At 40.4% G+C, this 27,836-nt stretch overlaps 3 protein-coding genes across 4 annotated transcripts in view; all 3 read right to left on the bottom strand.

Moving 5' to 3' along the window:
* Positions 1-2,740: 2,740 nt before the first annotated feature.
* On the bottom strand, positions 2,741-11,747 carry LOC107585422 (proteinase-activated receptor 1-like). Its single transcript, XM_016272441.1, has 3 exons — positions 11,708-11,747; positions 9,691-10,516; positions 2,741-3,014 (listed from the first exon to the last, which is right to left on the bottom strand). The coding sequence occupies exons 1-3, from the start codon at positions 11,745-11,747 to the stop codon at positions 2,741-2,743; spliced, it is 1,140 nt and encodes a 379-aa protein (XP_016127927.1).
* A 411-nt stretch (positions 11,748-12,158) lies between these two features.
* LOC107585421 (proteinase-activated receptor 1-like) lies at positions 12,159-17,262 on the bottom strand. Its single transcript, XM_016272440.1, has 2 exons — positions 17,194-17,262; positions 12,159-13,198 (listed from the first exon to the last, which is right to left on the bottom strand). The coding sequence occupies exons 1-2, from the start codon at positions 17,255-17,257 to the stop codon at positions 12,159-12,161; spliced, it is 1,104 nt and encodes a 367-aa protein (XP_016127926.1). The 5' UTR covers positions 17,258-17,262.
* Positions 17,263-19,530: 2,268 nt separating this feature from the next.
* Positions 19,531-27,836, bottom strand: part of LOC107585381 (proteinase-activated receptor 1-like) — a 9,798-nt gene continuing 1,492 nt past the window's right edge. Inside the window, exons 2-4 of one of the 2 annotated variants that reach the window (XM_016272386.1) lie at positions 23,360-23,443; positions 22,391-22,513; positions 19,531-21,948 (exon numbers count right to left, since the gene is read on the bottom strand). In XM_016272386.1, coding sequence (XP_016127872.1) covers positions 20,822-21,948; positions 22,391-22,513; positions 23,360-23,443 — 1,334 coding nt within the window. In that variant the 3' untranslated portion in view covers positions 19,531-20,821. The remainder of the gene's footprint in view (positions 21,949-22,390; positions 22,514-23,359; positions 23,444-27,836) is intronic. The other variant, XM_016272387.1, reaches the window with a different exon arrangement.

The following is a 27,836-nucleotide window of genomic DNA, read 5'->3' as shown; positions in this document are numbered from 1 at the left end:
CAGCTGTTAACACTGATTGCACCCAGCTGTTTCATATCACTCCCTCACTATTTAACACTCACTCTGATCCCTTCCCTCTGCCGAGTATTGTTTCAGCGATTATCACTCCCCTAGCGATAGCTACACTACAGAGCCCTCAGTCGTTTTCCAGCCTTAGCCTTAGCCTTAGCTGCTTTCTCGGTTTCTGATCTTCGCCTGGTTTCCTGGATTTCTCCCTTAGTCTTGCCCCTTCTGATTCTGTCTGCAGTTCATCTACCCACGCTAGCCCTAGGATTATTCTTGTGTTTTGCCCGCCTTATACCTGTCTGCCTCTGTTTGACCCTGCCTGCTTTATGACCACGTCTCTGTCTTCTCCACAATAAAAGCTTTGCGAATGGATCCGCACGTCTCACGTCTCGTCAGCCCCGTTACAGCAGTACTGTGTGTCGTGGTAAAGTGCAGTATCGGAGTTCCTCAAGGAATGGTTTTGGCTCCTTTTTTGTTCAGTTTTTATTTTTTTTGTTCACTGGTCTGAGATAAAATTTCTCAGGCTAAATGCCAGAAAGACTAAGGAATTTATGGTTGATTTCAGTAATCACCCTCAGGAAGTGGTACCAGTAAACATAGGAGGGTCTGAAATTGAGATTGTAAAGACATACAAGTACTTGGCTGCATACTTGAATAACAAGCTGGACTGGTCTGATAATATGATTCAGATTTACAAGGGTCAAAGTCGTATTCATCTGTTAAGAGATACTTTGGGGTCTGTCATGTACTACTTAAGACCTTTTATGATTCTGTGGTATCATCTGTGTTATTGTACGCTGTCACTTGTTGGGGAGGGGGATTGTTGGAAAGAGAAAAGAACAAATTAAACAAGCTCATAAAAAAGGCTGTCTATTGTTGGGAGTGTTACCTAGCATTGAGGAAACACAAGATTAATTCAACCCCACTGTCATAGGGAGCGTTTTAGGAGGTATTTTTTATCAGCTGCTATTAGACTATATAATCAGTTTTACATAAGATGATTGCATTATAGTCAATTTGTTTGTAATAGGCTACTCGTAATGCCTTGCAGAATTGATACTCGAAAACAAATTGTTGCATAGTGAATGTTTTGATATTTTTTATTTGTGTGGTGTGAGCTGCTGTGACATAAATTTCCTTTCGGGGATTAATAAAGTGAATTCTTATTCATATCCTTAAGCCTTCTTCATCGCTGGCAACCGGTATGATGCGTTGGCTGTAAGTAAATATTACACTATTCAGTGTAGTTTTGTGTTCTAAAATATGATGTTTACGGAATGAGAACTCTCATGTTTTGTTTTATTTTTTAAACTCTTTTGTCTTCACGTTTATACACCTTTTAAGTACAGTAGATTATAAATGGGAAAGTTACACTTTTCAGCATTGCAACAGAATGTGTATTTACTGCACTGAAATGAAAATTCTGGGCCGAAACCAAAACCGAAAATTCTGGATGCACTTGGTCGAAAACCGAAACCGAAAATGCTTTGTGATATATTTATCATGTCTGTGATACATGTATTCCCTGAGTTTCGGTTCATTTTTGTGAAGCGCTCCTGTTCAAGACCGAGATGGCAGAAAGCGCATCATGTTTGTTTTCTTTATTTTATAAAAGCACAACGTTTTGTTGATATTGTGGGTGCACACAAATATATCCTTTACAGTTCCGAATGATGTATTACTCTTACCTTTTATGAGCAAAAATGACTGCGTATTTTAAGTTGTTTCCACTGAAAAAAATGCAAGTGATCGCGCTGGTGCCTCCATGTCCAGCAAAGCGCGCTTCAGCTTCCACTCTCTGCACAAACTATTGGATATAGCGCACATTTATCTAGGTTTAACATTTAAAAATTGTTATACTACAAGATAAATTATGCTTAAAAGAGTTGGTATCACTAACTGATTTTAAATGTATTTTAAAGGATCTAGTTTTAGAATAATTGGATTGTAAATGTTTCGAGTGACTTGTAAATTAATGTATTTTGTGTTATGTATAACTAAATGTGCTGCCTATCTAGACCAGGACCCTCTTGTAATAAGGGTTTAATTTCCTGGGTAAATAAAGGTTTAAATGAACTGTAGATTTTATTTTAGGCAAGTCGTTATGATTTGAGAAGGCTAAATTTATCAAACATAGGCTATATGATCAGCTCATTGTCTGCCGCTGGCCGCATGGTCGTTACTTTAAAAAACAAAAACTTATATTTAATGAACGCAAACTGCTCCAAACGTTTTTCTAAATTAACTTTAGAAAACAAAATATAATCATTTTGCCATTACATACCTGAACTATTTTAATAGCTGAAACAGTAGTATAAGCTGTTTTGGGAGAAGGGGGAAAAAAGGCAGGATCGGGCCGGACTCATTTGATAATTCTGACCAAAGCTGTCTGACAAGGGCCAGGCTAGGGCTTGAGCATCTCAGGGAAGGGCCGGGCTAGGGCCTAAATGCTTTGCCAGGCCTTTGCTGCAGCTGATGTCAGTTGTTGTTTGTTTTTGCGTCTTTCTGCCTTTAGTTTTGTCTTTAATAATTTGAATGCATGCGCAATCGGGTTGATTGATTTGGCCATTGCAGAAAACTCCTGGATTGTTTTTGCTGTATATTTTGGGTCATTATCCATTTGTACTATGAAGCGCCGTCCAATCAACTTTGCTGCATTTGGCTGAATCTGGGCAGACTGTATAAACCATGTGCTATACAGACTATGCATTTATAAATTAATCTTTAGTACAATTCACACCTTAACGTGAGACTGAGTGTACTCGCAACTCAGGTTAGAGGATTTTGTTTGACTGTTTGTGTTTGATGGTGTGGTTGAGCTTTTTGTCTTCCTCCACCAGATCAGAGAGCGGATCTGCTCTCTGCATTGAGACGAGCCATAGTAATATAACGGAGGGTCCAGAAAAACACTTGCGCTCCCCAAACACACAGCCATCAGGTAGTATTTCCCCTCCTCACTGCTGCCTCCGGTGGCTAAACGAACACAGTGGTACAACAAGATGCCATTGATTGGTGCAAAGGACAGCACAAACTCACTCAGAACAGCTATAGCCATAATTGCAGCTCTTCTTTCGCTTTTCTGAGTATGATGTTTCCAAGTGATCATTCTTGGTAGTGAGCACATATATGATAGTCGTGTAGTTTATTAAGGCAGCGGCAAGAAGAAGTAGAGACAGGAGAGGATTACATGGCTGTCTATTGATTTTCTCCAAGGACTCTGACAACAGATATCACCAAAGAATGTCAAAAACTAAAACATAAAAAAAAAAAAATTCTAGTAATAGCAACATATTATGTCATAAAAAAATATATGCTTTTCTCGTTATGCAAGATATTATATGGTTATATGTGTAAGCAAGCTAAGCAATTATCCGCGCTGCTGTCACCACAGTCCTGAGATAAACGATGATCTTCACGCTGCTGAAGTTAATGCAGGAGGGATTATAGAAATACACTGTTTTAAATGTTTATTAAAAATAATATTTTTCAACAGGTGTTTGAACAGTCGTGTGGCTGCAGTGTGTGAAAACAACCAGCCTGTAATAGTAAAAATTACAGTTTTTTAAAAAACCCACTCCTTTTTATAATCCCAATAAATCATAAACAGTCTCTCAGAACAAGCGATTCCATATTTCTCCCTAGGTACACGTCACCATAGGGAAAAGTCCCGCCCATTTGTGACACTCTCTGCCCTATTAGCATAGACACAGGCCTGAGTGAGAAGCAGCAGTCCGCCATTACTGGAGAGATACACTGTCAGTGCCAAAGAGGCAATAGAAGTGTAGTGTTTTGGGATTCACCAATGAAAATAGGATCTCCATAGACTCCCTCCATCTGAGCCACTAAGGACACTGTGGTTAAGTTTCATTTTCGAAGGAAATCTACTGAAAAAATATCGATAACGTCATGCCAATAATTTTACACCGGACTGCCTCAAAAACAAGGGTCATTTCAACGCTGGATTTTCACAGTCTGATTCTGAAAGAGGGATCAATACCAACGCTTCGTGCGTGAACATCAGATCCAGACAAAGAGAGCGCTATATTATAGATATTTTTTTCAAATTGCCTTTCTGAAAGAGCTTCTTGGCACTCTGTAAGGCTAATATTACTAAAGTTACCATCGTTGCTGCCTGTTTTCACTGATGCTGCCTTCACGTGCTGCCAGAACGATCGTAAATAGGAATGTGGTAGTTAAAAATGCATATGAAAGCAATATGAGTCGATCACTTGAGAGTTTCTGACAGTTTTTGTGGCCGGTGACCAGTGTGCTGGCGGGAGCATTAGCTCTTGAAGCTCCGCCCTCTTCTGAAAAGGGGGCCGGGAGCACCAGCTCATTTGCTTTTAAAGGGACAAAGATAAAAAAGTGTTTTGGCTCATACCCTACAAGTGGCAACTTAAACAAGCTATAAAAAAATGATCTGTGGGGTATTTTAAGCTTTTTTAATATATATTTTTAGCATTTTTTTGGTTGTTGTAATTCTTTCAGACCACTAGAAGGTGCATAATGTATTTATGCTCTCAAGTCACCTCTGAGGTTTGCGTCAAACAAACTTTTTTGACTTCCTTGATGTACCTGAATGGATTGTTCTTCATTTTCTGTTTGCTTTTTTATTTGATCAAAAGAAACAGACAATAAATGGACTGGAATATCCAGCTTTATTTTCAAAGGTACGGACATTGCATTTTATTATCAATCTCTTCAAGGAACAAACGCGTCAGTAATAATCAGATACAGTAATAATCTAACGTCACATGATGTAACAAATTGCTTCTGGCGTTCTGGAAACTTTACCTGGCTCTGCTATAGAATAGTATATGGATATGGTTCCATACAACACCCCATCCGAAAAGGAATCATTTTCTGTTGTCTCGTAGGCCTCTGTCGTAACAGCAAAATTGTGTTCTGAGGCATCTGTAACCAAACAAACAAACAAACAAACGTTAAGTTTTGATGCCATTACCAGAAAAATAAAGGCGACTGTGACACATTTGCTATAAGAGGTCTTGCAGAGCATGTTTATATCTTAATAACTCCAGTCAGAAGCACTGTTAGCAACCTGTCTATTGTAAATGAGCAACTGCAAGGTTTTTTTTTTTATTTTTATCTGCCTGCGCATTAATGAAAAACTGAATTTGTCTGTTTCACCCCAATTTTCATGGTGCTATATTGAGTTCAAAATTAATAAAAAGCCATATAATGTGAATTCAAGCAGATTATCAAGTCAAAAAGCACTTTTAATTACTGATGTACTCACCACATGTATGCACACATATAATAGAAAGCAAGAGAGTTTTGACCCCCATGAGCACTGATCAGATCAAACTCTCCAGACTTAAAAGTCAGAATCCCTAGATGAACAAACACCTGCGTTGCGTCGGTCTCCGAGTTCTAGTCTCTTCTGTGTGTTTGTGCCAGGATATAATACAGGCAATTTTTTTAACTATTAAGTGAAGGAGGTGCTTCAGAAAAATTTGAGCATCAACCTCAGGAGGTCTATGAGGTTTGCCATTCCTGTTTAAACTAGTTCTCAGACCAATTAAATAATAGGAATAATATGTTGTTTGTTTTGGGTGTCTCCTCTTACTCAAATTATCTTGTGGTCTAAATGATCAGCTGTATTTGAAATGACTCAATAATCTGATTTTGCACAGTCACCATGAGTGGACATTGAACATCCATTAAAAAAAAAGAGTAAAAAATGACTCTGTCCATTTGAGTGTGTGAGTGATTGAACAGTTTATGCTCAGCCATCCATCCTCAGCTATCCCAGAATCCCCTGCCCAGTTTGAGCAAGTAGGCAGGGTAGGTGATTTGGTTCAAAAACATTTTTTGTTATGCTGGTTGAAAGTCTCTTCACATCCCGATAGCAATCACTAATTTAAGTGGTCTAACAGTGCTGCATTCAATCCTCCACCAAAGTCATCTCTCATCGTGGCGCTGGTTAGCCTCTGGTCTGCCTGAGCTCGTTCATGTATTTTGGAGAAGGCGTGGCTTTGGAGAGTGATTTGCAGGGAGGGTGGGATCTTATGCTTTTAAAGCTAGCTTGCTATTGCTAGCCTCTCCGAAATCGCCTACCCTTTAAGAAGGGTTGTGCTTTGAGTTTATCATCAACAGCTTAAAACTGTCAGAATTTATCCAATGTGAACAAAGTATACCAACAAGATTCATTTACTACAGCTTCTGTAAATCATGTTAAGAAATAGGAATAAAAATAAATAATCATAGGCTTCGGATAGAAATAGTACCACTTTACGGAAGTAATTACAGGTTGACATTTGATGACATGCATTTAATATATATATTTACAAACAAAATATTTTTTACTCTTGGCCAATATTTTATTTTTTCCCTCCACAAAGAAATCATAACATGGACTCTTGCCACTCTTGATATTTCACAATACAATGTGGAAAAAAAATCAAGAACTAATTTCTTTGAAAATCTTCTGGCTTTCCCTCATTGTACATATCAATGCTTTTCCAGTATTCAGCAACGTTACTGAAGAATGACTGTGTGAACTACAATCACAGAGTCCAGACATTTACACATAGAAGTTTTAACAGTAGCCTACCATAGCAAAAACAACCTGCTGAATTCTATGAGGCAAAGAGAGTGTGAAAAATATGACATGGGACTTGAACAAATTGGGTAAAATCAAATGTTAAAATGTTAAATGTAAAACGTTATCTAAATGTTGCAAAAGACATCTATGACTAGACAACTTTTACTTGCCCCTTTGGCTTTTGAACAGAAACTCCACACGCATTAGCATTTTAACAATTGATGCAAGATGTAAATTTAGAATAATACATGTATAATATACTGAAAATTCCAATTATGCAAACCACATATCTGATCAGTTTTTTAGATAGATATAGATATAAACTTTATTGTCAGAGAAAGTCTGAATATTTTGTTGCGTAATAGTATGTTTTTTTTGCACACTAAATCTTTACAAACAAAACATAATTCACAATATACAGTAAACAGTAAATGCAATAGAATTTAAAAAAAAAAAACTTTATTCCTGGAGTTTTCATTTGATACCTTATTCAGTTCTAGGACAGCTTGATATACAATAGACTGTTTGAATTTCACTCAGTTAAATCTTGGGACCTTGTATCGATGATTAGATGGTAGAAGCACAAATTCATTATACAACACATGACTAGGGTTAGAAACAATATTCTTGGTTAACCTTAAAGAGGTTCTTGCGATAAGAAAGTTCATATAACTTTTTTAAGAGGCTGTCCCATCAACCGATTTTAATTTGGTTCCTCTACATTGTTAGCTTCTGTGCATCATGTTAAGAAATAGGAATAAAAATAAATAATCATAGGCTTCGGATAGAAATAGTACCACTTTACGGAAGTAATTACAGGTTGACATTTGATGACATGCATTTAATATATATATTTACAAACAAAATATTTTTTACTCTTGGCCAATATTTTCTTTTTTCCCTCCACAAAGAAATCATAACATGGACTCTTGCCACTCTTGATATTTCAAACTACAATGTGGAAAAAAAATCAAGAACTAATTTCTTTGAAAATCTTCTGGCTTTCCCTCATTGTACATATCAATGCTTTTCCAGTATTCAGCAACGTTACTGAAGAATGACTGTGTGAACTACAATCACAGAGTCCAGACATTTACACATAGAAGCTTTAACAGTAGCCTACCATAGCAAAAACAACCTACTGAATTCTATGAGGCAAAGAGAGTGTGAAAAATATGACATGGGACTTGAACAAATTGGGTAAAATCAAATGTTAAAATGTTAAATGTAAAACGTTATCTAAATGTTGCAAAAGACATCTATGACCAGACAACTTTTACTTGCCCCTTTTGCTTTTGAACAGAAACTCCACACGCATTAGCATTTTAACAATTGATGCAAGATGTAAATTTAGAATAATACATGTATAATATACTGAAAATTCCAATTATGCAAACCACATATCTGATCAGTTTTTTAGATAGATATAGATATAAACTTTATTGTCAGAGAAAGTCTGAATATTTTGTTGCGTAATAGTATGTTTTTTTTGCACACTAAATCTTTACAAACAAAACATAATTCACAATATACAGTAAACAGTAAATGCAATAGAATTTAAAAAAAAAAAACTTTATTCCTGGAGTTTTCATTTGATACCTTATTCAGTTCTAGGACAGCTTGATATACAATAGACTGTTTGAATTTCACTCAGTTAAATCTTGGGACCTTGTATCGATGATTAGATGGTAGAAGCACAAATTCATTATACAACACATGACTAGGGTTTTTTGTTGCGTAATAGTATGTTTTTTTTGCACACTAAATCTTTACAAACAAAACATAATTCACAATATACAGTAAACAGTAAATGCAATAGAATTAAAAAAAAAAAACTTTATTCCTGGAGTTTTCATTTGATACCTTATTCAGTTCTAGGACAGCTTGATATACAATAGACTGTTTGAATTTCACTCAGTTAAATCTTGGGACCTTGTATCGACGATTAGATGGTAGAAGCACAAATTCATTATACAACACATGACTAGGGTTAGAAACAATATTCTTGGTTAACCTTAAAGAGGTTCTTGCGATAAGAAAGTTCATATAACTTTTTTAAGAGGCTGTCCCATCAACCGATTTTAATTTGGTTCCTCTACATTGTTTTTAACCTAACAGACAAACTCATGTACTAAATTGAATTGCAATACTGTAACACACTCATAATTACTTATCTAAAGAGTAATAAAATAATCGGGGGGGTTTTTTTGTTACTCCAAATGACCAGAGACGACAAAGAAAATAAGTTCTCTGGTTTGTCTTTTTACACAATCTGTCAATATGATATTTCCACAATACCTTATTGTCTATTGTTACACCTAAATATTAATACACTCTTAAAAATAAAGGTGGTTAAAAGGTTCTTCACAGCGATGCTATAGAAGAACCATTTTTGGTTCCACAAAGAACCATTCAGTCAAAGGTTCTTTAAAGAATCATCTCTTTCTTACCTTTTTATAATCTGAAGAACCTTCTTTTGCCACAAAGAACCTTTTGTGAAACAGAAAGGTTCTTCAGATGTTAAAGGTTCTTTATGGAACCATTTAGACAAAAAAGGTTCTTCTATGGCATCTTGAAGCACCTTTATTTTTAAGAGTGTACTCTGCTACAACATTTTTTACTGTTTTAAATTCATTTTAAATCAATTTCTAAATCATTTTAAACGGTTTTAAGTTCCCTGTTTTATTGTTGTGATTTTTTTATGATTATTTTACTTCCTTTTATGTAAAGCACTTTGAATTACCATTGTGTATTAAATGTGCTATATAAATTAACTTGCCTTGCCTAATGTTTTCATTATGTATACCTACGGGTTTGTATATACAGATGTTGACCCCAATACAATTTCACTCTTTACAGCAAGCCTGGTTTTAGTAAGAGATGTTGATTTTGTCTGTCTGTTAGTTGGTGAGGTTGTTTGCTCTGCCTTTCCCCTCCTCAACACAGAGCGGATCTGCTGTCTGCATTGAGACGAGCCGTAGTAGTACAGCAAAGGGTCCAGAAAAACACTTGAGCTCCCCAAACACACAGCCAACAGGTAAGCCGCATATGATGAATCTCCCTCACCGCTGTTGAATCCAGTAGCTAAAAGAAAACAGTGGTAGAATAGGATGCCATTGGTTGGTGCAAAGCACACCACAAACTCAATCAGCACAGCGATAGCCATAATCACTGCCCTCCTTCGGTTGTCTGAAGATGAGGATGATGTAGCTAAGAGATTAGACTTTACATGGAGCACATATATGATGGTGGAGTAGCTCACGAAGGTGATGATGAGTGGCATAAAGTAGTAGACACAGGAGAGGATGGAGAACTGGTACATGTATTGCTGATCTGTAGGGTCAGCATGGATCAGTGCATCATGGCAAGTGACACCCATATCCTTAATCTTAAATGTTTGTCTCATTGAGAGAAGTGGTACCGTACCAGTGACTGCCAGCAGCCAAGTTAATGTGCATATGAGTGTTGCTTTCCTTGTGCTCCTCCAGGTCAGAGAGGCGATAGGAAATGCCACAGCCAGCAGCCTGTCCACACTCATGCACATCATCAGCAGTATGGAGCAGTACATGTAGCAGTAGTAAGCTGCACTGAGCACACGACACACCGCCTCACCAAACACCCAATTTGAAGCGTTCAGCTGGTAGTGGATCTTCAGAGGCAGCAGCAGGGTGAAGAGCAGGTCCACACACGCCAGGTAAGACATGTAGATCACAGCTGGTTTCTTCTCTCGGATCCTATAGGTGAACGTTACCATCGCCAAACCATTCAGGGGCAAACTAATGAGGATGATGAAGATGTAGAACGAGGGCATGAGGCGTGTGACCATTGGGCCTTTAAGGAAGTCAACAGTCTCGTTTGAGATGGACAGTGAGGAATAGTTGATCTTTGCTTGGTCCAAAGTAGAATTACAGTCTTTTATAATACCAAAACTGCCTAGAGATCTGTCTGTAGATTAACATACAAAAGCACAACACCATTAGTGAGAGTTATCAGGGCATTTCTAGACTTGCATCAATACTGGAGCACAGGCCACCAAATATGTTGATGTTATGAAAATATGGATATCATTTGGCTTTCCCTGAAATACAGAATCTGCATGCAAGAGCTGCTTCATCGTTGACAAACGAAAGATGACATTTGCAAGTTTTGTTTCCTACAATGGACTGTAGGTACAACACTCTGGCAATTTTGTAGAATTGGTAGCTAATTCGTGTAAATCTCATTTGTGCACTTTAGTATTAAGTCTTTGGCCCACTTATGGGTTTTTGAGTTTAGGAACTTTATGATTTCTAAAAATCATTTTCATACAAATCACACCAAATTAATTCACACGAAATCGCCATGTAGCCTAAATACGCACCTCATCCGGCGCTTTTGGTTTTCCGTCTTTTATAGAATCACTATAGCATTACTATTTCTTTGTTGACAGTTAACTGTCTGAATAAATCAAACTGAAACAAACCTTTTTGCAATCCCTTTTGATTAATTAGATCAAAATATAAATTTACAAATCTGCCAAGTTATATTGAACAGTTCAGGGCTTTGCAAATCGCTCCGCTTACTGACATAATCTCGGTTCCCTGAGATAAGGGAAGTACTCTGTACTGAAACCTGATTTGTTCACATTTGTGTAGCTGCTTAAACCAATGGCACTTTAGCCCGGCAGAAAGGGCGGAGCCGACCGCTATATAAGTCGGCTCGGAGCGCCATTCATCAGATCATTCAACTGAAGGGACAGTCATTGATTCGCATGCAGCTTATGGTGTGGCACGTGACTCAATACTTGTTCCCTTATCTCAGGGAACCGAGGTTACTTCAGTTGGCCCTTTTGAACAGTCTCTCCCATTGTGTAACACGCATTGGGGAGCACATCCAATCACGCCATGCTATGAGCAGATACAGAACAATCTGTTCTGTGAGCCCAGTCTCGGAGCACTAGACAAGGACTCCCAAGAACATGAGCACACTGTGCTACATGCTAGCAGCTGATAAGCACAAATATATCCAACTTCGCCCAAGGGGGAAGAATGGGAGTTTAAACAGAGGGAATCCGTGCCTGTACTGCAGGGACATCCAAATGATAAAATCTGGTAAATGTGGATGGTGACGACCAGCCGGAGGTCGCACAAATCTCACCAATAGAGATCCCGCTGGACCATGCCCAGGAAGAGGCCATCCCCCTTGTGGAGTGGGCCCTTACACCTATGGGGCATTGTAAGTCTTCTGAGGCGTAAGTCCAGGCTATCGCATCTACAATCCAGTGAGAGAGTCACTGCTTTGTGGCCGTCAGTTCCTTCTGGTGGCCTGCAACGCAAACAAAGAGCTGCTCTGACCATCTAAACAGGCTAGAGCACTCTAAATACACTCTCAGTACCCTCACTGGACAGAGCAAATTAGTACCCTACTCACCATCTGTAATGGGGAGCGCCAACTGGGTGATCACCTGTGCTGTGAGTCAAGAGCACTTTAGGAACATCACCATGTCTTGGTTTCAGGACGACCTTAAAGTTGTTAGGTCCAAACTCAAGACACGAGGCGATACCTGACAGCGCTTGCAAGTCACCCACTCGCTTAACCGATGTTAAGGCTAGGAGGAGGGCCGTTTTAAGCGATAGGGGCCACAATTTGGCCGAACCAGGCTTGGTTTCTCCAGAGACGGGGCCACTAGGAGGAGTGAGCACTTGGTCTCCCTGTACCGCCTGACGACCTGAGGAATCAGGGCGATTGGGGGGAAAGCATAAAGGCGAACACTGGGCCAGTTGTGGGCCAGAGCATTTCGCTGTATCAAAAAGTATGTTGGGCAGTGAGAGTTGTCTTCTGAGGCGAAGAAGTGCACAGCGATAGCCATAATCACTGCCCTCCTTCGGTTGTCTGAAGATGAGGATGATGTAGCTAAGAGATTAGACTTTACATGGAGCACATATATGATGGTGGAGTAGCTCACGAAGGTGATGATGAGTGGCATAAAGTAGTAGACACAGGAGAGGATGGAGAACTGGTACATGTATTGCTGATCTGTAGGGTCAGCATGGATCAGTGCATCATGGCAAGTGACACCCATATCCTTAATCTTAAATGTTTGTCTCATTGAGAGAAGTGGTACCGTACCAGTGACTGCCAGCAGCCAAGTTAATGTGCATATGAGTGTTGCTTTCCTTGTGCTCCTCCAGGTCAGAGAGGCGATAGGAAATGCCACAGCCAGCAGCCTGTCCACACTCATGCACATCATCAGCAGTATGGAGCAGTACATGTAGCAGTAGTAAGCTGCACTGAGCACACGACACACCGCCTCACCAAACACCCAATTTGAAGCGTTCAGCTGGTAGTGGATCTTCAGAGGCAGCAGCAGGGTGAAGAGCAGGTCCACACACGCCAGGTAAGACATGTAGATCACAGCTGGTTTCTTCTCTCGGATCCTATAGGTGAACGTTACCATCGCCAAACCATTCAGGGGCAAACTAATGAGGATGATGAAGATGTAGAACGAGGGCATGAGGCGTGTGACCATTGGGCCTTTAAGGAAGTCAACAGTCTCGTTTGAGATGGACAGTGAGGAATAGTTGATCTTTGCTTGGTCCAAAGTAGAATTACAGTCTTTTATAATACCAAAACTGCCTAGAGATCTGTCTGTAGATTAACATACAAAAGCACAACACCATTAGTGAGAGTTATCAGGGCATTTCTAGACTTGCATCAATACTGGAGCACAGGCCACCAAATATGTTGATGTTATGAATATATGGATATCATTTGGCTTTCCCTGAAATACAGAATCTGCATGCAAGAGCTGCTTCATCGTTGACAAACGAAAGATGACATTTGCAAGTTTTGTTTCCTACAATGGACTGTAGGTACAACACTCTGGCAATTTTGTAGAATTGGTAGCTAATTCGTGTAAATCTCATTTGTGCACTTTAGTATTAAGTCTTTGGCCCACTTATGGGTTTTTGAGTTTAGGAACTTTATGATTTCTAAAAATCATTTTCATACAAATCACACCAAATTAATTCACACGAAATCGCCATGTAGCCTAAATACGCACCTCATCCGGCGCTTTTGGTTTTCCGTCTTTTATAGAATCACTATAGCATTACTATTTCTTTGTTGACAGTTAACTGTCTGAATAAATCAAACTGAAACAAACCTTTTTGCAATCCCTTTTGATTAATTAGATCAAAATATAAATTTACAAATCTGCCAAGTTATATTGAACAGTTCAGGGCTTTGCAAATCGCTCCGCTTACTGACATAATCTCGGTTCCCTGAGATAAGGGAAGTACTCTGTCCTGAAACCTGATTTGTTCACATTTGTGTAGCTGCTTAAACCAATGGCACTTTAGCCCGGCAGAAAGGGCGGAGCCGACCGCTATATAAGTCGGCTCGGAGCGCCATTCATCAGATCATTCAACTGAAGGGACAGTCATTGATTCGCATGCAGCTTATGGTGTGGCACGTGACTCAATACTTGTTCCCTTATCTCAGGGAACCGAGGTTACTTCAGTTGGCCCTTTTGAACAGTCTCTCCCATTGTGTAACACGCATTGGGGAGCACATCCAATCACGCCATGCTATGAGCAGATACAGAACAATCTGTTCTGTGAGCCCAGTCTCGGAGCACTAGACAAGGACTCCCAAGAACATGAGCACACTGTGCTACATGCTAGCAGCTGATAAGCACAAATATATCCAACTTCGCCCAAGGGGGAAGAATGGGAGTTTAAACAGAGGGAATCCGTGCCTGTACTGCAGGGACATCCAAATGATAAAATCTGGTAAATGTGGATGGTGACGACCAGCCGGAGGTCGCACAAATCTCACCAATAGAGATCCCGCTGGACCATGCCCAGGAAGAGGCCATCCCCCTTGTGGAGTGGGCCCTTACACCTATGGGGCATTGTAAGTCTTCTGAGGCGTAAGTCCAGGCTATCGCATCTACAATCCAGTGAGAGAGTCACTGCTTTGTGGCCGTCAGTTCCTTCTGGTGGCCTGCAACGCAAACAAAGAGCTGCTCTGACCATCTAAACAGGCTAGAGCGCTCTAAATACACTCTCAGTGCCCTCACTGGACAGAGCAAATTAGTACCCTACTCACCATCTGTAATGGGGAGCGCCAACTGGGTGATCACCTGTGCTGTGAGTCAAGAGCACTTTAGGAACATCACCATGTCTTGGTTTCAGGACGACCTTAAAGTTGTTAGGTCCAAACTCAAGACACGAGGCGATACCTGACAGCGCTTGCAAGTCACCCACTCGCTTAACCGATGTTAAGGCTAGGAGGAGGGCCGTTTTAAGCGATAGGGGCCACAATTTGGCCGAACCAGGCTTGGTTTCTCCAGAGACGGGGCCCCTAGGAGGAGTGAGCACTTGGTCTCCCTGTACCGCCTGACGACCTGAGGAATCAGGGCGATTGGGGGGAAAGCATAAAGGCGAACACTGGGCCAGTTGTGGGCCAGAGCATTTCGCTGTATCAAAAAGTATGTTGGGCAGTGAGAGTTGTCTTCTGAGGCGAAGAAGTCGACCTCTGCGTTCCTGAAAACAGCACAGATTTTCAGAACCATTTGAGGATGTAACACCCATTCACCTGGGGCTACATTGCCTCTGGATAGGTTCAGACTGCCCGGCATGTGCAAACCACCCTTAACGAGAGGAGTTATTTCTGTGCCCACAGATGGAGACGTTGAGCCATCCTGTAAAGGGAGTGCGAACTGAGCCTGCCCTGGAGATAGGAAGGAGATCAGGGCTAGGAAAACCGCCAGCATTTCTAGGCAGTTGATATGTAGGCATTCCCCCGGGGCTGACCAGGAGCTGAACGATCAGTTGTAACCACCTTCCTTCTGGAGGTCAGACCCAACCAGACCCAATGGGAGAGACTGTTCAGGTTGTCCAGGGAACCACAGCTTTGACACAGCGGTGGTCTTTTCTGTCACGAAGCCATCCCAGGCGCCAGGCGTGGGGTGGAACATGGGCTTTGAGCCAAAATTGAAGAGGCTGCATATAGATCAGGCCTAGAGGTGTCACAGAGGCGGCGGCTGCCATGAGACAGAGCAGCCTCTGAAAAACCTTCAAAGGACGTGTCGTCGCAGGTTTGAAGGATGCCGTCAATTGCTGAAAGGTCAGGGATCGTTCCAGTGTGAACCATGCTTACATTCAAGCAGAGTCTAAAGTCATTCCCAGAATGACAACAACTGACTCTTCTGCGGGTTTATCTTCAACCCGAGGTGCTCTAAGTGGCTGAGCAACAGCGTCTTGTGAGCGACCAATTCCTGTTCTGATCTGGCTAGAATCAGCCAATCGTCAAGGTAGTTCAATATGCGGATTCCCATCTGTCTCAGAGGGGAAAGAGCCTCGTCTATGCAAAAGTGCGCAGGGCCAGAGACAGTTCAAACGGAAGGACTGCATACTGATGGGCCATGCCCTTGAATGCGAATCTCAAGAACGGTCTGTGATGGGGGGTATGTGGATGTGAAATTACACGTCTTTCAGATCACTGTCAAGAACCAGTTCTCGGGGCAAATGTGCGCAAGGATCTGTTTGACAGTTAACATTTTGAACGGCCGGCGCATAAGTGAGCTGTTCAGATGCCTGAGATCCAGAATGGGTCTTAGTACAGAGTAAAACAGGAGTTTTCCCTAATGTGTGTTATGCAACGGGAGAGACCGCTCGAAAGAGAACTAATATTTTGTATGTCTTTTAAAAGTACATTTTCTGTCATTCCAGAATTTGCATGATAATGACAGTGATACAAGATTCAGCATGTTAGAGCAGTGACACATCTCAAACATAATGTTTGGAATACTTTATTTATGCACAGCAATAAAGATCTCTTATTAGTTGTTCAGGGAAAGGCCGGAGATCAATTAAATATTTTTGCTTTATTTAACCTATGGAAAAATAACTAATTGTGATTAAACAGTGATCTTCAGCTCCTTGAAAAAAATGTGTGCAAGAATATACATTTGTATGAAGACATTCATAAAATAATATATGCTTGGTTGTATGTGTTTGTCACCCACCTTGTAAATATAGTGAATTTATATATATATATGTGTGTGTGTGTGTGTGTGTGTGTGTGTGTGTGTGTGTGTGTGTGTGTGTGTGTGTGTGTGCCCCGGGACCACAAAACCAGACATAAGGCTCAATTTTTCGAAATTGAGATTTATACATCATATGAAAGCTGAGTAAATACAGTAAGTTTTCCACTGATGTATGGTTTGTTATGATAGGACTATATTTGGCTGAGATACAACTATTTGAAAATCAGGAATCTGAAAAAAAATCTAAATATTGAGCAAATCGCCTTTAAAGTTGTCCAAATTAAGTTCTTAGCAATGCATATTAATCATTCATTGTTTTGACAGACACTGCAAATCATACAGCAGAGAGCGCCGAGGAACTCATTGCCTTGTTGTGGTTTGCCTATTGCCTTACATGGGCGCATGCAACATCTTTTATCTTCTTGAATATTCGCCTTGTTTTTACGTACGTTTTTACGGGGGGGTTCAAATTTTTCAGTTTTCCTGACGTTCAAATTATAGATACAATTAAGTTTCAATCTCACAGTTACACATCAACAAGACATCAAATTATGTTATCATTTTTATGCATATTCTGATGTAGGCTTACCTTTCAAGGTGGCAGTGCATGTACGTGCTATTACAACTAAAATCAAGATTGTTTTAATTCCCATGACGATCAGCTGTCTACTTCTAACTCCAGATTTTTCTTACTGCAAAATTTCTAGTAAGACAGAAACAGCCGCACGGTGGAGAGGTGACGTCTGATTCGTAAACCAATCGTTTGTTTAAATCTTTTCACCGAATCAGACGAACTGGTTAAGCAGAGTCGATGGGGCTGATGTCCGAACCAAATACGGTTTTCAGTTCAACGCTCTAATCAACCAAGTCATTTTAAAACGTAGATAATCGAGAGTCAGGCGATATGCACTCAGCTGACTGATATGATAGGGTGACCATATGTGCCATTTTCCCAGGACGCGTCCTGGACAGGATTTCTATATTGCTTAAAATATCTAGGTTTTGGCTTTGTTTGTGAGTGCAGACCGATCAGTGTATGACATCAAAATACCATACAGACGGTTCCTTGTGCTTTCAAAGTGCTCTCCAGGTATTTTGATGTCATACACCGATCGGTCTGCACACGCAAACAAAGCCAAAACCTAGATATTTTACGCAATATAGAAATCCTGGCCAGGACGCGTCCTGGGAAAATGGCACGTATGGTCACCCTATGATATGACAGCATGTCACACAAATGACTCAATTAAATGAAATGATTCGTTTGCCCTGTTCCATCAAAAGCAGATCATACAGACATTGGATTAAAAATGACATTGGATGATTGGATTCAGAAGCTTCAAGAAGCACAAAAGAAAGATAACCCTGAACAAACTGCAATATAAAACGTTCCCGATTCTAAACCGAAAGTTTACATGAACAAAGTTGCTGTTGGACATCGCCATCTAGAGGAATTATTATCACTTTTTCTGTGAAATATATAAGATCAATATATCACAGGCGTCAGATAATAATTTAACTAAATAATATTACAAGTCTCGTCCCTCTTCATGTAAAGAACAAGAAATACACATGCTTCACACATGATTCAGATAATAATTGTTTTTAATCACAATAGTTGTAACTGCGTGACATATGCCTACATTTTCTTGGCAAATAATTTCGGCATAATTGGTTTGAGAAGGAATGTATTCATGGATGAACAAAATGAAGACACGTGTCAAATTTGAAGCTTTTGTCTGGTCAGCAAATGCAGCAAATATAAAAGGGTCTCATACAACAGTACATTATTTTGGTATATATTTCTTCTAGTCAATCATACATGAAAGTGCAACATAACTGAATATGTTTGAAACGAGTGTCTAACTGATGTCCAGATCTGAGAATAGTTATTTATGGAATGGGGAAGTTATGCTTATCTGTACATCAGATAAATATAATGCAACAGAAAAACATGTAGGCAAACTTATCTCTGCTGTACACTCTAAAAAAAGTTATTTGGAGTGGTTAAGGTGCTAAATAGCACCACTACCTTATAAAGAACCTGTTAAGCCCCTGTATGGTTCTTCAGCGGTTCTTTGGAGTCGATGAGGTGCTATATAGCACCACTACCGTAAAACCTGTAAGCCCCTGTATAGTTCTTTAAAGGTTCTTTAACTCTCTCTTAGTCTCTTAGTTTAGTTGGGGAAAGGGTTAAAACAACATTAAAATACAGTCTATTTCTTGAAGATATAAATTTTTTTTTGCCCCCAAGGCCCCCATAAGGAAATATTCCAGGGCCCCCACATGAGACCTTTGACCTCAGAAAAAAAGGACCTCTCCACAAACAGCAACACCAACTTCACACATTACTAACCAGTTAGACTTTATTTCTGGAGTATCTAAAACAGAAGTTCTTTATTGAGAATTAAGGTTTAGATGTTTGTTTGTTTTTCAACTTACCGTTTTGGTGAATAGTGTTTGCTTTAGTTGCCTCTTGACCTTTGACTTTAATTTTAAGTTGTAATAAGTTTCTCTTTGGCTGTTACAATAGTGTTTATAAAGCACATATGTGATGACAAGGAACTTGTGGTAAAATCATTTAATGCGTCTGAGTCTCTGGTTGCACTTTATCAAAATCTGTAGTTCTTTTAATGCGTTTTATATTATTGCAGTTCTACGATACTATGTGACAATGTGAGACAATTGTATAAACTTTTAGAATTATGGGTTATAAAGAGGTTTCAATTCGGTCACTCATAGACATGAAGAACCAGCATTTGAATCTCAGCAAAAGACAATGCAGCTGCATCATTTATTCATGTCGCAATGCATGCTGGGGAGCCATGGATGAGTTATGATTGGTGCACCATTGTTGAGAAAACGTGCTATATGGCACCTCTTATGGTTCTACATGGCACCATTTGACAAAGGTGCTATATAGCACCTGTAAAAATTGGTGCTATATAGCACTAAAAGTGGTTCCCCTATGATTACAAGCCAAAGAATCGCTTTTAGTGATATATAGCACCATTTATTTTACAGTGTAAGACAAGATTTCAGTATTTCACTTTTGTCACTGGGACCTGAGAAAAGTAAGATATATAGTAGGTACTTCAGTGATACAATATGATATAGTGAAGACCATGGCGAGTTGTTACACTTTTTACTCCAATCAAAATTGCATTACAGTTTTGAGACCAGAACTTAAAAGTTTGAGAAAATAGGCTTGTTTGACAATTAGAAAATATATAAGTTCAGTTCAGTTATTAAAATATAATAATCTAAGAAAATGTGCACACATTATTTAAATACAGTATATCATCCATGTGCACATATATGTATCACATCATTTTATATGTAGAGATATTTACACATTCAAGCTGTCAGTTAAAACCGGCAATTTAATATAGTGGAGTGAATCTGTAAAGCAAAAGACAAAAGATGGAAAAAGTCTGATTATGTATACTGATAATGTGTCTATATAATGAATTACAGTGACTGCAGCTGAACTTTTTGCCTTCAGAATTACAAAATAGTCAATATCATGTTTTTTTGCTTCACCCAGACACTTGGAATGACTGCTTTTTTTATTTGTTGTATTTTGGCTGCTGGCTCTTTTCACAAATAGGTCACAAAATAGAGCCTGAAATGTTTTTTGAAATATTTCTAAACAAATATTTACTGAAAGTAGGTGCTTTATTTTTAGAAAACGCTGATTGTGCTAATTAATATTTCAGAAAATATAAAGATAACAACATGATCTGTTTTATTATCTGTTTTGTACAAATATTTGTGTAATTTTGTAATTGTCTTGCAATCAAAATTGAATGAAAGTGTATCAAGTAAATGTTTCAAAAATAGAATGTTTTAAGTTTCTTCTATACAATATTATGTCCTCTTTTAGACAGATTTACTGCCACTTAACTTTCAATTTTTCAGCCTGAAATTGCATGACATTCTCTAGAAATGTGATCTGAACATGGCGATGTAAAATGCTTTCAGTAACACTGTGTTTCTTACACATGCTCAGTCACAAACAGGAAATGGAGTCTCTTGAGCAGTGAATAGGTTGGGTCAATTTGACTTAGTAACATGCTGGATTTTTAAAAATAACAGCATGGAAGGGATATATGTCCTGCTTTAGCATGAATCAGGATTTGTGGCCAGACTTTGAATTCAATCTTCTGTCAATAGCACAACATCAGAAAAAGTCATCAGCTCTTTTTCGATACAATTCACATCTTAATGCGTGCCTGACTGTACTCACAACTTACATAAGAGGATTTTGTCTGACTGTTTGAATTTGATAAGGTGCTTTTTCCCCATCTCCACCAAAACACAGAGCTGATCTTCTGTCTGCATTGAGACGAGCCATAATAGTACAGAAGAGGGTCCAGAAAAACACTTGCACTCCCCAAACACACAGCCAACAGGTAAGCCGCATATGATAAATCTCCCTCACTGCTGTTGAATCCAGTAGCTAAAAGAAAACAGTGGTACAACAGGATGCCATTGGTTGGTGCAAAGCACACCACAAACACCATCAGCACAGCAATAGCCATAATCGCAGCTCTCCTTCGCTTTTCTGACAGTGATGATGATTTCGCAAATTGATTAGACTTGGTACGGAGCACAAATATGATGGTGGAGTAGCTCACTAAGGTGACAATAAGTGGCACAAAGTAGTAGACACAGGAAAGGATGGAGAACTGGTACATGTACTGCTGATCTGTAGGGTCATTGTGGATCAATGCATCATGGCAGGTGATGCCCACATCCTTTATCTTGAATGTTTGTGTTATGGAGAGAAGTGGCACTGTACCGGCGAGCGCCAGCAGCCAGACCAGCACACATACGCATGTAGCTTTCCTTGCGCTCCTCCAGGTCAGAGAGGCGATGGGAAAAACCACAGCCAGCAGCCTGTCCACACTCATGCTCATCATCAGCAGTATGGAGCAGTACATGTAGCAGTAGTAAGCTGCACTGAGCACACGACACGCCGCCTCACCGAACACCCAATCTGAAGCGTTCAGCTGGTAGTGGATCTTCAGAGGCAGTAGCAGGGTGAAGAGCAGGTCCACACACGCCAGGTGAGACATGTAGATCACCGCTGTTTTCTTCGCTCGAATCCTACAGGTGAATGCCACCAAGGCCAAAGCGTTCAGGGGCAAACTAATGAGGATGATGAAGATGTAGAATGAGGGCATGATGCGTGTGGCCAGTGGGCTTTTAAGGAAGTCAACAGCCTTGTCTGAGATCCTGAGTATCGGGATTGTAGTCCGGTTGCATCTTGCTGCATTCGGATCTGTGATGTTACATGGATGTGCTCCTTTTTTAGATCGGGACACTTGTTGGCTTAACTCTATAACCCGACATACAAAAACACAACAGCATCAGTGACACCTCTCATAACAACTCTAGACTATGACTGAGAGGCCTTGATGAAGATGTTTAAGACATTCACACCAAGAATGATAACTATCATTTACACTAACAGACTGTTTATTATAAATGCATGCATCATTTTTGTTGTCTGCCACTTTAAATGCTCAAGCTCATTAAAGCAGGACTCTTAACTGGCTGTCAATATTAAATATATCAGCTGGAAGAAATCATTCTGAAAGTATTGATATCCTTCCTCTGTGCTGTTATTGGTATTTTATTCTCATAGAATTAGAATGAGTTTTAACTCTTATCGTTATTGTTCTTGGTGTGAACGGGCCTAACTAAAGCCTCAAACAAAAGGCCATTTAATTTATTGTATAATTACTGTTAGCAGTCTGTTTGCTGGATATTGTACGTACCTTTACGAGTTTTATTTGGCATTAAAGAAGAGTCGGGCAATGTCTCATCCATATTGTAGTCAATCGGCTCATCCGTCTGGGTTTCATAGTCACGCTGAACAGCAAAACTGCGTCCAGCGGGGGCTGTAACAAAACAAACAGCCATCAGTGATAGCTCTCATAACATTGCCAGATAAGGAAAGGCGAATGCGACACATTTGCCTTGATAAGGCCTTAAGTTAGTCTTAGCCAAAGACAACACACTGGGACATTTTCTTTACAGTAAGAGTTCTAGGAGCAGCATATTTTGCATATTGGTACCTGTGTATTTTACAACTTAAAACTGGATATTTCATTAAGAGTTATCCTGTTATTATGTACCAAAACCTAAATTTTTAACCATAAAATGTACTGATAAACACCATACAGAAGGTAAAACCATCAAAGACCACACCATCAGGGTAACAACATATATGACATAAAAATAATGATCAGAAAATGTAACACAAAAGGCCCTAATGTACATAGTGTATTAAAACTAAATTATTTATATAAAATACAATCATTTGATACTGCAGTGACTTCTGGGACTGTCCTTTTACTGTTTTTCATGTAAATTATAAAGTACTTCATATATTTTATGTGCAAAAAAAAAACATTTTAACAGTATTTTACAGTAAAAGTAAATATAATGTGATGTTAAACCATTGACAATGATTCACATACTGTTTATATGGTAACGTACAAATAACCAATTTATATATATATTTACAGTAGTAATTTAAAGTCTTTTTCTGTTTAAATAAATAAATATTTTTTGTATATTGTTGGGTCTATGTAGTTCATGGTAATATTCATAAATGTAATGTTTAAATATAAATGTATACAATTTTTGTTGCTTTTTTGGGGTTGAGGGGCATTTCTTCATACTCTGGTCATTACTTCATGTCCAGTGTAAGACAGTATTTAGATTATCTCTGAAAACTATACCTTTTCTGGGTTTCTCATGATGATCTTCTGGATTAACCAGCTGAACAGTTGTCGTATTTTCAGCTAAATTGTCTTCAGCACTAACTGTAATCAAACATGCAAAAGAAATACCCATAAATTCCTATGTAACACTACTAGACAAATACAGGAAAACAACCATATCTGACAGCTTAATAACATTCAATTCAATTCAAGTTTATTTGTATAGCGCTTTTCACGATACAAATCGTTGCAAAGCAACTTTACAGCAAATTAAGTTTCTACAATATTTAGTGGTAGCTTATCAGTGGTGACAGCCAGTTAATGTACATATGGCAGAAATGTACGGAAAAATCAATTAAAGACGTAATACTAATAATACTAATAATACTTTGAGCCAAAACAAACACAGGGACATTTCCTCTCTATATACAGCCTATATTGTTTTTAATGTGCCTGCGAAAGATTATATTTGAGTATAAACATATGACAAGTTATATTTTGAAAGCCATGATGGTTGGTACTAGTAGCTGTTTCTAGCTGATCTAAAATTGTAGCTTAGGGGCTGTTTACACCTGGTCACTTCATGCGTTTTGTCTGATAGGATAGCTATCCGATCGTGAAAAGACCAGGTGTAAATGCCCTCCGAAACGCATTCGAGACTGATATAAATCCGATCGCTCAAACCACTTCAGGAGGTGGTCTGGGCCGCATTCCAGATGAAAATGGACAAGTGTAAATGCATCTTGTTGTTGAAACCACATGTACATTTTAAAAATAATAACCATGTGAGAGCTGTTATAGGCTACATGACATTATAGTCAGATATGACTGCGCTAATGCAACGCGCATCGCAGTGGACGAGTAGCTGAGTATTAGGGATGGGCGATACCACTTATTTTGTTTTCGATACGATACCGATATTTTTCAAGGCAGTATCGTCGATACCGATACCGATACGATACTTCTGAACTAAACTTTTAAATGATGAAATGTATTAAATTATTAAATTACTAAGAGTAAAATGGGTAATGATAACCACTTAACTTTGTTTAAAACACATTTTAACATTCAATACGCCTTAATTGTAATTTATTAGGTTATATTTTTGTTTGCACATGGTTCAAATGTGTTTTTGTTTACACATGATTCAAATCTACAAATACTACAGTTGAACTATGGTCACTTTAGTAAAACCATGGTTCATTATCATAAGGGACTGCCAGTGACCGGCTGTTGCATCCATAAAATGCAACCTTTTTGTTCTGACAGTGTATGATTTCTATTAACATTACTGAATAGAACATGATCTATATTATCTTTCAACGTTCAATTTAAATAAATGTAATTGTACAAACTATGTAGGCTACGATTTGTTTATTGTGAAATAACTCAAACATATGGTTTTTTCTGTCCTCTGATAAGTATTGTTCAGGGCTGCTGTTCCCAAAAGCTTTAATGCTTTCTTATGATACTTTTGGGAAACGCAGCCCTGTTTGAAAGCGCTGTCAGCAGTGAGTGAACGCTCTCTGTGATTGATTGGTTCTGTCTTGCAACATTTGCGTGTGTTCAGATGAGCAGGAAAATAGTTATATCCTACACAATTACTTGCGAACAAAGGTTATTTGTTCAATTCAATGCATTTGTACGCATTATTATTATTATTATTATTTTAAATAAACGAAATCACTGGTAAATAAAACACACCTTAGTATCGATATTTTTAGTTTGAGTATCGATACTTTCGATACTCGCGTCAGTATCGATATATCGATACTTAGGATCGATATGCCCATCCCTACTGAGTATCTCTTCAGCAAGCCAACACGCAAACTGCCACGAATGAAACAAAGTAATACGCAGACGGTCAGCACACAATCATCTTGATTAAAAGTAGTAAGACAAACTTATATTTCCAGTGCTGATGCCACGCGCTCTCCTATTGCGGTCTTTGATCTTGAAATGAGCTGATAATGAATAAAATGCAGCGCTTATCTTTTGATTTCGTTCACGTGAACTCCGTTAAATTTAAATATAGTGCAGGAATTGAAGATCGGATTTAAATCCGTTTTGCGATGACACATTTATGTGGCCAAGTGTAAATGGAAACGTTTGAAGAAATCCGATAGATATCCGATCAGCGAAATGCATGAAATGACCAGGTGTAAACAGGCCCTTAGTGTCACGCCCTTGGACTGTTGTGTGTGTTTTCCCTCCCCATGTGCTCCGTGACCCAGTTCCTCCCGTGTCTAATTAGTAATGCTGTGCACCTGTATTCCTCCCAATTCCCTTGTTATGTCATGTAAAAGAGTTCCTGTCTGTGCATTCCTTGTTTGCCAGGTCTACAAGTGATGTTCGCGTGTCATTCTCCCTTCCCGTTGTGGATTTACTCTTGTGTCTGATCATTAAAAGACTGTTTAATGCTTCTCCGCGTCTCCTGCGTTCCTTCCGGCAGCGAACCGTGACAGAAGACCCGACACACACAGTTACCTCCGTGTGTTTCCTCCATTTTTGTTTCTGTTTTTGCTCAGTGTTTTGTTTCCATAGTGTTCCCTTCATAGATCCCTCCTTCATCCCGAATACCTCCTCCTCCTGCTGGAGCAGGGGGAAAGATCGCTCGAGGACCACACCAGACTGTTCTTGGTCCTCACCAACCTCTCCAGCTACCCGGACGATGCAAGTCTGAACTCGGCATACAGAGCGCCGTTGTCCGAGGAAGGTCCTAGAGTGAGTATTGCCGCGTTTGTGGAGTGGACACTGCCGAGACATGGATCCCTGTTCACTGTCTGTCCCCAGGGGGATCTCGCCAGTGCTACTCCGGACCTAGTGCCCAGCCCACCATCTCCCTGCTGCGCGGAGCGCATGCCCGAGCCCACTGCTGACAGAGAGCCGGAGTCCACCGCGACCAACAAGCCATCGCCGCACGGAGCAACAGAGCTAAGGATCGCTGCAGAGCCAGAGCTGCTGATGACGTCAGTCAAGGTGTGTGAGCCGGCAACTACGCCTGCCAAGGGGGAAAATGCTGTGGCCAGTAAGAACGCGGAGAGGAGCTCCACCCACTGCAACATGGCTGAGGGTGAGCTATGTGTGGACCTGGGTATAGGGACAGTGGAGGAGGATCTGATAGACTGGGAGGATGACCTGCTCCCTCTCCTCCCGCCTTCCTCGGAGCCCTTTGTTACCCCAGTTTCCACGTCCAGCCCAAAGAGGGCTCCCGTTCCTGAGTTCAGCCCTGAAAGCCCGGAGGCTCACAAATGCCCGCCCTCCCACCCGCTACTGCCTCTTCCTCCGCTGTCGTCTGGCAGCCCCTCTGCTCGCCCTCAGCCCACTATCAGCGCGGTGTGAGCTCTGCGGGACTGCCATCCTCCAGCATCACCGTGGCTGAAGTATCCCTTGACTCCACCTCCAGCCTCTAAGCCCCGGACTCCGCCTCGGCCCGTTGACCCGTTGGCTCCACCATGGCTCCTAACTCCCTCCTCTCCGCCATGGCCCGGCAGTCCACTAGCTCCCTCGTCCTATTGGTCTGGCATCGACCATCCTGTGCACTATCAGCGCGGTGTGAGCTCTGCGGGACTGCCATCCTCCAGCATCACCGTGGCTGAAGTATCCCTTGACTCCACCTCCAGCCTCTAAGCCCCGGACTCCGCCTCGGCCCGTTGACCCGTTGGCTCCACCATGGCTCCTAACTCCCTCCTCTCCGCCATGGCCCGGCAGTCCACTAGCTCCCTCGTCCTATTGGTCTGGCATCGACCATCCTGTGCTTCGGGACTCCACTCCTCCGGCTGCGCCTTGTCCCTTCATCCCGCTGGCTCCGTCAGGCTCCTTCATCCCCTCAGCTCCTCCGCAGTCCTCTGTTGCTCCGGCTTCACCGCGTCCTTCCAGATCCCCGCCTTCGCCTCAGTCTGCCTTGGCCCTCCGGATTCTCCCCGGTGGAATTGTTACGGTGTGAGACACGCCTTCCGGGAGGGGGGAGTAATGTCACGCCCTTGGACTGTTGTGTGTGTGTTTTCCCTCCCCATGTGCTCCGTGACCCAGTTCCTTCTGTGTCTAATTAGTAATGCTGTGCACCTGTATTCCTCCCAATTTCCTTGTTATGTCATGTATAGGGATGTAACGATTACCGGTTTTACGATAAATCACGATAAAATGCCCTGACGGTTAGTATTACCGTTTAAAATTTAATTATCATCAAAACCGTGTTTGATTATCGCAATTTTGAAAACTCGCGGTAAATCCTGTCCAGCCAGCACCAGTCTGCCGCAGAAGCAGCATGCAGTGTTGTTGTTGTTGTTTTTTTGCACGAGAGGAAATGGCGGAAGGCAGTGACAGCGCTAGGGAGATTTTTCAGCCATCTAAGAGGACCAAATCGGTGGTCTGGTCGTATTTTGGTTTTTTACAAGAGTCCTGAAGGCAATTTAATCGAGGACGGTCACCCTGTCTGCCGATCTTGCAAGAAGAAAGTCGCTGCAAAAGGGGGAAACGCATCAAATTTGCTCAG

This window comes from Sinocyclocheilus grahami, unplaced genomic scaffold (assembly GCF_001515645.1).
Source record: "Sinocyclocheilus grahami isolate Dianchi unplaced genomic scaffold, SAMN03320097.WGS_v1.1 scaffold70.1, whole genome shotgun sequence".
Lineage (NCBI taxonomy): Eukaryota > Metazoa > Chordata > Actinopteri > Cypriniformes > Cyprinidae > Sinocyclocheilus > Sinocyclocheilus grahami.
The sequence above is the reverse complement of the archived record's forward strand: the minus strand, read 5'-3'. Positions and strand labels throughout refer to the sequence as shown.

Excerpts from the sequence above, each read along its gene's own strand:
- LOC107585422 (XM_016272441.1), bottom strand. The coding sequence starts at position 11,747 with ATGGCCTCTTCCTGGGCATGGTCCAGCGGGATCTCTATTG. Across the intron at positions 10,517-11,707 it reads GTCCAGCGGGATCTCTATTG|ACAGATCTCTAGGCAGTTTT; the intron begins GTGAGATTTGTG and ends GTTAATCTACAG. Across the intron at positions 3,015-9,690 it reads GTGGTGTGCTTTGCACCAAC|CAATGGCATCTTGTTGTACC; the intron begins CAATGGCATCCT and ends CTTTGCACCAAT.
- LOC107585421 (XM_016272440.1), bottom strand. The coding sequence starts at position 17,257 with ATGGGAATTAAAACAATCTTGATTTTAGTTGTAATAGCACGTACATGC. Across the intron at positions 13,199-17,193 it reads ATGCACTGCCACCTTGAAAG|ACAGATCTCTAGGCAGTTTT; the intron begins GTAAGCCTACAT and ends GTTAATCTACAG.